This window comes from Pungitius pungitius, chromosome 6 (assembly GCF_949316345.1).
Source record: "Pungitius pungitius chromosome 6, fPunPun2.1, whole genome shotgun sequence".
Lineage (NCBI taxonomy): Eukaryota > Metazoa > Chordata > Actinopteri > Perciformes > Gasterosteidae > Pungitius > Pungitius pungitius.
This window is the reverse complement of record NC_084905.1, coordinates 9,070,362-9,083,138: the sequence shown is the minus strand read 5'-3', so window position 1 is coordinate 9,083,138 and position 12,777 is coordinate 9,070,362. Positions and strand designations below refer to the sequence as shown.

At 41.4% G+C, this 12,777-nt stretch overlaps 1 protein-coding gene across 1 annotated transcript; it reads right to left on the bottom strand.

The window, feature by feature from the left end:
- Positions 1 to 1,576: 1,576 nt before the first annotated feature.
- On the bottom strand, positions 1,577 to 11,810 carry LOC119196646 (gastrula zinc finger protein XlCGF28.1-like). The gene is made up of 2 exons (XM_037452497.2): positions 11,295 to 11,810; positions 1,577 to 3,993 (listed from the first exon to the last, which is right to left on the bottom strand). Exons 1-2 carry the CDS (start codon positions 11,485 to 11,487, stop codon positions 2,732 to 2,734), a joined length of 1,455 nt encoding a protein of 484 aa, XP_037308394.2. The 5' UTR covers positions 11,488 to 11,810; the 3' UTR covers positions 1,577 to 2,731.
- Positions 11,811 to 12,777: the final 967 nt, after the last annotated feature.

The following is a 12,777-nucleotide window of genomic DNA, read 5'->3' as shown; positions in this document are numbered from 1 at the left end:
CCCCCTCTGCGGCCGGCATCCTTCCGTAGCCATGTCGCTTAGCCTCAGCTACGGACATTTAGATTCATATTTAACATTTAGATTTAGATTTAACATTTAGATTTAACATTTATATATAACATTTAACATTTAGATTTATATTTAACATTTATATTTGCATGATGGATCCATGTTCAACGGCTCAACAGAAATTGAGACTCATCAGACCAGGCAACATTTTTCCAAAACTGTCCAATTTTGGTGAGCTCTTGGAAATTGTAGCCTCTTTTTCTTATTTGTAGTGGAGATGAGTGGTACCCGGTGGGGTCTCCTGCTGTTGTAGCCCATCCCCCTCAAGGTTTTGCGTGTTGTGGCTTCACAAATGCTTTGCTGCATACCTCGGTTGTAACAAGTGGTTATTTCAGTCAAAGTTGCTCTTCTATCAGCCAGAGATGCTCACAAGTCTCTGAGCTCGAGTCTGAGTCGAGTCTGAAGTCTTTCGAGGGCGAGTCTCAAGTCAAGTCTGAAGTCACTGTGTGTGACTTAAGTCGTACTCAAGTCCGAGTCTCAAACTCGAGTCCCCATCTCTTATCATCGTCCCTTTTTCCGTAAAAAAACATACCAACAACTTTTTACTCAGTTCATTTTTTTTGTGGTTTTTCCCATAAAATGAAAATACAAAGCGTAGCCGCTAAACCGGAAGTAGGTAGATTTTCACAGTAAGAATCGACGCAACTGTCTGTAATGACAGCGGTTACCAGGGTAACAAGAGGAGAACAGTTCATTAACGGATATAAATAAATAATCCTGGTCTGACGGGAGGTGTTAGCAGCAGCAGTTGACTACACTCGCTGCTCTTGTCTCTGATATTTATTGTCCACGTATTGTTTTGCTTCAGTGAGCAGAGCAGAGACAGTTTAAGGAGATCGCAGAGTAAACGGTCCGCCGCTGGAGCGCATACGTCCCGACGTCAGCGAACCGTCGGCCGGACCGCCAGCGCCCCCCGCCCCATCAGCGCCACCCCCCCCCCCTCGAGTCCGAGTCGAGTCTGAAGTCTTTCGAGGACGAGTCTCAAGTCAAGTCTGAAGTCACCGTGTGTGCGACTTAAGTCGCACTCGAGTCTCCAACTCGAGTCCCCATCTCTTCTATCAGCTTCAATCAGTCGGCCCATTCTCCTCTGACTTCTAGCGTCAACAAGGCATTTTCGCCCACAGGACTGCCACATATTGGATGGTTTTCCCTTTTCACACCATTCTTTGTAAACCCTAGAAATGGTTGTGTGTGAAAATCCCAGTAACTGAGCAGATTGTGAAATACTCAGACCGGCCTGTCTGGCAACAATAACCATGCCACGCTCAAAATTGCTTAAATGACCTTTCTTTCCCATTCTGACATTCAGTTTGGAGTTCAGGAGATTGTCTTGACCAGGACCACACCCCCAAATGCATTAAGGCAACGGCATTAATGAGAAATTGAACAGGTGTTCCTAATAATCCTTTAGGTGAGTGTATATCAGAGGCTTATCCTCTCATGGAACACAAATCCTCTTTTATTGCCATTTCTGAGATGTTAACCACCTGACTCCTCCCATTCCCCCAGACCACCTGTAGCATTCACTTTACAGGTTGAGAATCATGTGTTCATGGAAAATAGTACAGTAGATGCTTTCTCATTACATCATGCAGCATTTCAACCATTTCTACCGTAATTGTAGATTCTGCTGCACCTTGGTGGGGTAACTTATAAAATAAAAGCCCTCATATATTTTTTATGTAAAATACATTTCTGCAGTCTATAATTTATTACATATGTAATATATGTAGGTGGGAAATGGCACAAGATAACTCAATTGTTATCCAACATTTATTCACGTCAGCAAAATAAAATTCATTCATTGCCTTCATATCTTTTACAGAGCCTCTGTTCGCTCAATTAAAATTGACAGATTCTATTCTTGTTTTATTTCTGAAGATACATTACTTTGATATACAAACATGAACTCAGCTCAAAATGTAGATTAATAGACAATGAATATTTAAATAACCAGGAAAACGTTGGACTTAAATCATAACACTACATTTCACAAAAAACATTGAAAACAATATAAAGAAAGATGAATAAGTCAATGCATAAACACAATAAAGGCCTTCTGGTATTTTTCTTAAAATCTGCACCATAACATGGAAAACAAAAATCTACAAAAACGCAGTAAAACGTTCATAATAATAGCCTGCAGTAACACAGATTCACAGGACGTAAATAGCGACCCTATGAATTCACTCACTATCTGCCAGAAGAGACTTTGATTAAATTTTATTAATTTTATTTGAAAACCCAAAATAACCAATTATATTTTTAAAAGAGATTTTAAAAAAAAATACTTCACTTTATTGTATGACATGTTATGTGAAGCACTTTGAGTCTGCCTTGTGTATGAAAAGCGCTATACAAATAAATTTGCCTTGCCAAAAAGTGTTTACACAACATCCTCTGACCCAAAGCCTACCCCAAAAAATGAAAAAACCCTAGAGAGAAGGAAAAGAAAGATCGATCGAAAGATCGATTTTCAGCAGCCGGTCGATGGGCGCACCAGTAAAATAGATATGCAGCGGTGTTGTTGGCACAGTAAGCCGGCCGGGCCAATGATCAGTACCTTGTGTGCCGACGAGGAGGGGAGAAACCAGAGCCAGTGCAGAAGGTTGAGCTGTAAATAGCTGTTCTTCTTAATAGTTCTGCTGGGGGTATTTACAACTCAAGTGGATAACCCTGATGTAACAAGGAAAGGTTTGATTGGGATTTTTAGATTTCTACATTTATGGGTCTTCAGACTTCCACCTTGACTGAAAAATCTACCACAAACTGAGCAGCTGAACGGTTTCTCCCCTGTGTGACATCTCATGTGTTTCTTAAGATCTCCACTTGCAGTGAAAAATGTACCACACACTGAGCAGCTGAAAGGTTTCTCCCCTGTGTGACATCTCATGTGTATCTTTAGATTTCCACTATTAGTGAAACATTTACCACACTCTGAGCAGCTGAAAGGTTTCTCACCTGTGTGACATCTCATGTGTGCCTTCAGATGTTCACATCTAGTGAAACATTTACCACACTCTGTGCAGCTGAAAGGTTTCTCTCCACTGTGACATCTCATGTGTCTTTTCAGATGTCCACTTCCAGTGAAACATTTACCACACTCTAAGCAGCTGAAAGGTTTCTCCCCTGTATGAAATCTCATGTGAGTTTTTAGATATCCACCCTCATTAAAACATTTGCCACACTCTGAGCAGCTGAACGGTTTCTCCCCTGTGTGACATCTCATGTGAGTTTTTAGATTTCCAATTAAAGTGAAACATTTACCGCACTGTGAGCAGCTGAAAGGTTTCTCCCCTGTGTGACATCTCATGTGTATCTTTAGATTTCTACTATTAGTGAAACATTTACCACACTCTGAGCAGCTGAAACGTTTCTCTGATGTGTGGGTCATCGTGTGTCTCTCCAGATCTCCATTTGCAGTGAAACATTTACCACACTGTGAACAGCTGAGAGGTTTCTCTGATGTGTGGGTTCTCATGCGTCTGTTCGGCTTTTTAAGGCAACCAAATATTTTCTTACATCCAGAAAAGATCAAAGGCATCTCACTTGTTCTACATCTTGAATTACTGACGGAACAGTCATGAGAGTTTAAACCTGACTGAGGTTCATTCCAATCATCACTGTCCTCAGTCTCAGGTTCAGTTGAGTCTCCAGTCTCCTCATCTATATCTGGTTCTGGAGGCCCATCTGGACCAGAGTTCCTGCCTGGTTCTGGTCCTCCACAGTCCTCTCCATCATATTCTGTCTCCATCTGTTCAGTTTGTATCTGATGAAGCTGTGAGGACTGAGCTTCCTTTTCATCATTTTCACTCTTCACAGGAGTGAATGAGACCTTCATGTCAGCCTCATCTTCTTCTTTGATGAGGGGGGCCTCTGGGTCCTCCTGCTGCTCCTCTTTAAGCACAAACAGCTGCTCAAGGTCTGTAGACAATAAAAAACACAATACAGTTGACTAGAAAATGCATTTCCTTCTGAAAATGCGTTGGAATGCTAAAAGCTAAAATACATTTCAGAAATTTGCTTAGAATACAGAAATGAAAAAACCCCATCCTGCCAGCGCATAAAGCCTCCGAGTTAACCTCCCTGGCTGCCACGGTGCGCCTTTCTGGTGAACACATTTTTTCACACCCTACCGCATTGCAACAGGCCTGATGCTTTTGTGTCCCTGTGTGGTGTGAAAATTGCAATTATATTGTTTAATCAAAAATGGTGTTGGTGCAATAATTGCACAACAAAAATGTAATATCGTGACAGCCATAATCCACACCTCAAACAAGTGAACAACAAGGGAAGCTATAACCTCTCCGGTGTTCACAGTCAACACCTCCTTGGAGACATAGCACGTTCCAGCCTGCTTCCAAGCCTCCACGATCATCCCGGTTCCCAAGATCACAGGACTTAATGACGTAATGAAATAAACACCAAACGAAAAGAAATTAAGAAATCTTGTCATTCGCGTTAATAAAATGAGTGTGTCTGCAGCTCAAATGCGGCATAATGATTCAAAATAAACTATTGAAAACAATGTTAAAAATTAAAGATTAATAATGTATATTAATTCAAGCACAATAAGTTAAAAGCTGAAAAGTCAGCAAGAATGTCCTGAAAGAGCTGAATATTATAAAATTTGAACATTTTAAATAGCTGAAAATATGAGTTGAAAGATGGTTAGGAAGAATAGAAGAAAATTAAGAAGTTGAATAAATTTTCAAAGAAAGATACTTTGAATGCTTAAAAGTGTTACCCCGCTGAACTGCATGCAAGGTACAGACCAGAGATGCACCAACACAACTTGTACCCAAGAGAGGAGCTGTGTCTGTTTGGAGGGTTTTTGGTTTTTGAAAATCCGACGTAGGTTTATGTTAGATCAGAAAACGATTTATTGCCAAGTCTGTCGAGCCTCTGGTTGCAAAACTAGCAGCCACAACAAGCTAAAAAGCTAACAAGTTAGCCAGTTATTGTTCGGCAAGATGGCCAGTGAGCGGCAAACAGCTGTTTAGGTAGCCGGCAAGGATCAATTTCGGGTTCAATGAACTGATAATCAAAAGCTTTTTCGTAGTATCATTGCCCTGTTTTGCTGAAGATTAAGGTCAGAGGGCAAGTAGGATGTGCCGAGCAGGCAGACACGGTCTGACAAGGAGGGAGTTAGTGACACACCAAGCACCATACAACACACACACACACACACATTTTGGTCGTTTTGTTTACATTACGATTAGAAGACCCTTAAATCGTGTGTGACTGGGTCTTGTGTGGTGGGGGAAGAACCTGCTCCCCCTCAACACCAGTTTAGGGACAATAGAAATCTTTCCTTTTTCTGTGTTACTAGGGTTATAACACATGATTTTCTTCCTGAATTTAGTTAGTTGTTCTTCCGGCCTGCGGGCCGGCTGGACTGCTCCTGCCTTTGCAAACGCAGCGCTGACACTTGACCTGTGATCTGAAAAAGAAATCTCCCAGAACGAGAGAAGTTGTTCGGCTGAATACTTCCAGACGTCCCCATCCAGGCTTCCAATTTTTGAACACGTGCCCTCGATGCATTCGTTCCTTCCTTCTCCTTCTCTTCTACCAGAACTAATGTGCTTACTTGAAAAAGCTATACCTTAATATACCGGGATACCCTCGGAATCTTTCTAAAAAAGTGACATGGATTTGTGGCCAGTCCTATATCCACAAACTCACTCAAATATTAGTTATCAACATACATTTAGCTGGTTCATTCTTTTATTCCTTGACCTGGGAACAGTACCGGCGTATTTAGAATACAAACTATGAGTAACTGTATTCTGTTACGGTTATAATTTAAATGGATGGTATTCACAATACAGTTACATTCTTGAAATCAATGGATTACATGGTGGTACTTCTGTGTCCCGAGTTTATGTTGAGGCGCTGACGATCCGCCCGGCGCAAATGGTGACGATCCGACCGGCAAGCGATATAGCCGACAATACGGATCGCTGGCGGCGCGGCAGGCACCCGGCGGGTCGTCCACACTCCGGCGGCGAGCTGCACCGCACCACGGATCTCACATATGTGCTTTAAATAAATTAAGACAACTTGATGCATTTCCCACACGCCCCAACATGAAAACAAATGAAAATTCTAATTGCGTGATCCAATTGTAGTATGCAGTTTGGGACTAGGAATACAAAAATGTGTAGAATACACCAGAATAGCTCTGTTTAGTGGGCAGGATTTGATGCCCGCATTTCTACCCTAAAATGCAATTCAATGTGGAAGTAATCCAAGTATTCAGAATACAAAACTCAGATTAGTTAATGTATCGGAATAAGTTACAGTTTCCATTTGTTACTTCTAGACTGGATTACTGTAATTCTTTGTTATCAGGCTGCTCTTGTAAATCGCTTAAACCTCTCCAGTTGATTCAGAATGCTGCAGCACGTGTATTAACAAGAAGTAAGAAATGGGATAACTCCTGTATTAACTTCCCTGCACTGGCTTCCTGTTAAATCAAGAATAGAATTTAAGGTACTTCTCCTCACCTACACAGCAAAATTCTTAGAGTTAATTTTCCAGTATTAGGCAAAAGTGTTAAAGTGTAGAGTTGAAATCACATTGCAAAAAGTTGATTCAGAGTTGGAGTCATTATCCAGTGTCAAGATCAGATTCATTTGCAACACTTAGTAGAGTTAAACTAACTCTTTGATTTAGGTTTTAAATGTAATCTACAGTGTCACACTCCTTGGTGTAGGTTTAACTATACACACCAAAATCCTAATTAAGTTAATTTTCCAGTGTTCGGCAGAGTGCAGAGTTAAAATAACACTGCAAAAAGATTAAACTCTTACAGAGTCAATTGTACGAAAGAGTTGGAGCCATCATCCAGTGTCAAGATCAGATTCATTTGCAACACTTAGTAGAGTTAAATTAACACTTTGATAGGATTGAAATGTAACTGTACAGTGTCACACTTCTTGCTTAACTCCATGTAATATGGCGCAAGGGTTAGAGACAGTGCGCCAGGAACTACAGGGTTGTTGGTTCGATCCCTGGCTTACCCATGTTCAAATACAAAGTTTCCCTGCGCAATAAACCTAACCCTAAACTGCTCCCTGGGCTAAAATGTAAACTCCATGTGTTTAAAAATACATCAGATGCAAGAAGCATCAGCTAAATAACATTTTATTCAACACCGAACAGATATATTTTGACACCTATTCCGAGTTAAATGGTTAACACTTTGTTGAGTGTTGATTTAACACTGACAAGACAATATAAACACCAGTTTAGAGTAAAAGTTGACTCTCACAGAGTCGGTGGGCTACTTGTGGTTCCTAGAGTTTTAAAAAGTAGGATGGGGGCAGAGCCTTCAGTTATCAAGCTCCTCTTTTGTGGAACCAGCTTCCACTTTCAGTCCGGGGGGCAGACTCTGTCAGCTCATTTAAGATAAAGCTTAAATATGATTCATATTCATAAACCAACCTCTTTGTGCTTTTCCTCTCCACAGAAGCCTGTGTGGGTGGTGGTTCTGATGGTGGTTGTCCCTGTGGTGGGCCTGCTGTACACTTGTTCTGCTACTTGCAATTATTTGTATCGCTTGTGTACGGTGGCCGAGAAGGTTCAGACAAATACAAAAGCAACAACACAACCGCAAATGCCACAACGCAACACGAACGCCGCAACGCAACGCGAAAGCGAAAACGGAAGTAGCTGCCCACGGGAGCGAGCGTATTTTGGAGGAACGCCCACGGGAGCGAGCGTATTTTGGAGGAACGGAGCTGGAGGATGGCAGATCGTTTAAGAAGTAAGTGAAACATGATTCCTTACTTTAACTGTAGCCGCAAGGAATCATGTTTCACTTACTTCTTAAACAATCTGCCATCCTCCAGCTCCGTTGTTACGTGCCTACTGGTTTTTGAACCTACTGGTTTGGCTACGCGTTTAGATGTTATTAAGAGAGTAATCCTACTTGGGCAATGTGCTAGAAAACCTGACAGAACTATGTATTTCACGCTACGCCACCAAAAACCAGTTGTCTTGGCTCACCCTGAACCAAAAGATGTCCTTGCCACTGACGATTTGCAATTTCATGATAAGTAGTGAAATCAGTAGCGGCATTTTACAGCTCGGTTGGCCGACGGCGTAGCGCCGCCGTCTTATAAAGTTTTGCTATTTTGCTCGACTGCAAGTTCGAATCCAGGTTGTGGCGATCTTTTAATAAACGTACGTTCTTTTATTTATTTCTTTATACGTAGCAGTGATGTAGTGCTCACTTATACAATCATAACCGCTGCATTGGATATGGGATGCATTTTGAACATTTTCAGAAATATGTTTGCGACTGTGTGACGGATCAGGGGCCTGTTTCAGAAAGGAGGTTAAGTGAAAACTCTGAGTATGTTAACCCTGAAATGAGGGAAACTCTGAGTTTTCTGTTTCAGAATGGGAGGTATGTTAAACCTGAGAAAGCAGAGTAAGTCAAGCCTGTTTCAGAAAGAGAGGTAACTTATACTCAGAGTCAGTTACCATGGCAACTTACTCTGTGAACCTAACCTGGTCGGGAGCAGGTTTTCTTCGGGAAACCCAGAGTTTATTTCGTCTCCTCCCCTTTTTTAAAGAGGAAGTGGTATTTAATCACCTCATTCATTCTTTCGGTATTCATTCATTGCGCACATTTCAGTCACGCAGAGCGCATCAAATCAAGTGAATGAAATGGCATGTCCTTTTATGGACGATCCTGTGGATGAAGAGGCTGCATTAATCCGTAGGGAGTTGCATTTACGTCGGGAGAGGATTTTGAGACCCAGAGTGGATTTTTTGTCATATCCATATTCATTTTTATTTGAGCGGTACCGTTTTTCTTTACAGTCAATAAGATACATCCATAATCTCATCCATCCTTACATCAGAAACATCAGACATCGCGGCCGTGCTCTAACATCCGAGCAGATGCTTTGCGTTGCATTACGTTTCTTTGCAAATGGTAGTTTTCTGTATAACATTGGGGATGCAGAACATATCAGTAAGGCTACTGTTTGCAGAGTTGTATGGAAAGTGTGCCTCGCTCTTAAGCGCTTTCTCCAAATTTTTGTGCTGTTTCCTGGGCACAAACCCGTGAAAGCCATCAAAGAGGAGTTTCACAGGATTGCAGGTCAGTGATGTATAAATCGGTTTAAATGAGGCTAACCTGATAAATGACGTTCAGTTAAGAGCATATTGCTGCGACCCCTGGAAGTAAACTAATAATAGAATTCCTTTTAGGATTTCCGAATGTGGTTGGATGCATTGATGGCACACATATTCCCATCATTGCACCTTCCGAAAATGAAGCGGACTATGTCAACAGGAGGTCCATCCACAGTAATAATGTGCAAGATTGCACCTACATGAAAATTAAAATTAGGTTGAATAACACACTCTTCTTCCAGTTTCACTTCTGATATTATAACAGTTGGGCAAGTCACTTATATTACTAACTACAACTGGCTTCTTCAACAGTGTAATTAGATTAATGTAATAATGACTATCTCTAGAAAGTATTGGTCTACTTATTACTAATTACTTTCTAAATCCCATATCAACTTCAACCACTTGAACAATACAAGGAGAGACAAGAAACTGCACTTTTAATGCTTTCAAATAAACATTATACAATTGCATGAATTATTCTTGAAAAAATATATCTTTTAAAATTTGATGTTAAATCCACTATTGTTTTATACAGAATTGCTTTATAGTTTATGCAGCATTTAATGCAATTACATCAGATTTTACTTTAAATTACGGAATTAAATTACAGTTTTTAGATTACATAGAAATTAATTACACACAACACTGTATAACAGTAATTCAAATGTAAACTTACGCATTGACTCGAGCAGCTATTTTCTCCCAAGCTAACTCTCTGTCCTTCGCCGCTGCAGCCGTGTTGCTTTTTTTTAAAATATATGTTCGTACTCTCCATATGCTTGCATAAGCACATCCAGTTCTGCTGGTGAAAAATATGAAGACCTCTTTTTGTCTGGCGCTGTTGCCATGGTGACTCGTAATATCTGCGCTCCATTGATAATGGCTTTTTATAGTTGTGGTGCACGCGCTTAACTCAGAGTAGGTCAACTCAGAGTTGATTGAACTAACTCATTTCAGCTGTTCTGTAACCGAAAACTCAGAGTTTCCCATCTCAGGGTAAGTCAACTCAGAGTTCAAGTTTTAACTCAGAGTTGGTTGAACCTCCTTATTGAAACAGGCCCCAGGTGACCGAGGCAGACAACATCTGCCGCTGTCGGGGCAAAACAAACACGCACGCGTAGCCAAACCAGTAGGTTCAAAAACCCAGTCGGCACGTAACACCGGAGCTGGAGGATGCCAGATCGTTTAAGAAGTAAGTGAAACATGATTCCTTGCGGCTACAGTTAAAGTAAGGAATCATGTTTCACTTACTTCTTAAACGATCTGGCATCCTCCAGCTCCGTTCCTCCAAAATACGCTCGCTCCCGTGGGCGTTCCTCTAAAATACGCTCGCTCCCGTGGGCAGCTACTTCCGTTTTCGCTTTCGTGTTGTGTTGCGCCGTTCGTGTTGCGTTGCGGCATTTGCGGTTGTGATGTGGCTTTTGTATTTTCGTGTTGCGGCGTTCGTGTTGTGTTGTGGCGTTTGCGGTTGTGTTGTTGCTTTTGTATTTGTCTGAACCTTCTCGGCCACCGTACTTGTGCGCTTCCAGGACCTTGAAGCGGGCTAGATTGTAGCCGACCCCTCTCACCCATGGACAAAAATGGTTTGTGCCCCTTTCATCCGGCAGGAGGCAGCCACACTAACAGTTTGTTCCCTTCGGTAGTCGGGCTCATAAGCAGAGCCCATGTCCCCCAATGACTGACTCTAACATGCCACCGGTCACTTTCTTCACACTCCACAACATGCAGAACACTCACATGTCACTTTCTGTTCGCTGGTGCAATTTTTAATTTAATATTTAAACTTTGCCAACTTTATTCCTTTATTTTTAAACTAACCCATAGCTTTAGATTACTAACCCATAGCATTATATTTTATTCCTTGCACTATGTTGTCCAATGTCTATTATGCACAAACCGCCAAGTCAAATTCCTTGTATATCCGACATATTATGGCAATAAATGTTTCCTGATGTGACACTGAGTTGTCTCAGCCAGCCACCCCCCCCCGAATCGTACGATCACTACCGATTATTGCCAAACTAAAGCTGAACCATATTGATTAGACCACGTGTAAAGAGAGAACAAACCTGCTCTTTGTATGCGGACTTGCGGGTTGAAAACAGCATGTAGGTGTTTCTTTAGTCGCTCGTTGTCCTCGTTTAATCTAGAAGCTTCCTCCTCGTACTCGGCTATCGCTCTTTCAAACCGCCCAAATATCTCTTCACCGTCCTCAGTGAGCCGCTGCTTCAGTAAACATCTCAGCATTTGGACTTTAGACATCTTCACTGAATCACAAACACGTTTCCTCCAGATGAACTACGTTAAAAACACCGTTATTCTTCGTTAAACTCGGACTTGCGCCGTGTTGCTAACTTCCAGCTCCAATGCTAGGTCTTATATATAGCTTAGCATGCTAAGATCCAGAAAAAAGTGAGCGGCTGAAAGTCCATCAGAGGTTTATCCAGACGTGCAGACTGGTGGATCAGGATCGGGACTGGTGGAGATAACTAGTACTTGATCAACACGATGAAGACACGCTGCTGATGCTACCATAGATGTATATAACAGCTAGATGTCTTACGGCGGAGTATGGCACATGGCGGCCATCTTGGTACAGTGCGCTCGCTCACCCATAACAATGTGTTGGTAGGAGTACTTCAGTACCAACACAATGTGATGGGTGAGCGAGCTGACCGTACCAAGAATTGCCCATGTTTGCGTCATGGTACTTTTATGACCCTCCGCTCGTGGATCTGTGGAAAAAAAAGTGACACAGAAGTGGTTGTGCCTGTGATACCCTCGCAGATAAGAGGAAACAGCTTCATCATCCACCACAGTGAGCTACAACACTTCAACCTCACTGGCTTGCAGGCGAGGAATCCATGTAGCTGTAAAGTAGAACAGATGGAAAACATCTGAAAAACAAATGGCTCCACTACAGATTTATCTAAGACCCTTTTCATGAATGCTTTCATTGGCCACCATAAGAACCAGATGGATTGTTGATTTCTTGAAATGATTGATGATTAAGTGGCTGTTTGAATGTATTCAAAGTTACATTTGATCCAGTAATACAGCACTTTTGAATATGTCATTCCAAACTGGTGAACTTGTAAAGCTGTGACAGTCAACTATATTTATCAACTCTTTTAACAACAAACATACAGTAACCCATTCTCTTCAAAATGTGACTTTTATTTATGATGTTTAATAGACTCTCAATCTCTTAAGGTCATCGAGTGTCTTTTGCATCAGACTGTGAATGAGCTCCATTTGGGGAGTTCTATTTATGTTCTTAATCATTACACGGCTGGTGTGATGCTCTCTGGGAAGAGAGATGGAGGAACAGTTTGTAACTTGCGTAACTGTCAGTTAGCCAATCAAAGGTTTGCAAGCTGTTTACATGTTTATTACTGTGTTAATTTCAATGAAGCAAATTTATTTTATTAGATCTACCTTTTTAATCATAGGGTATTTACTAAAGATTTATATCTTTTTTGAACGATCAACTTTGACGACTATACGATTGTGTCTTTTGTAAACATACAAAATACACACTGGAAGTTTTTA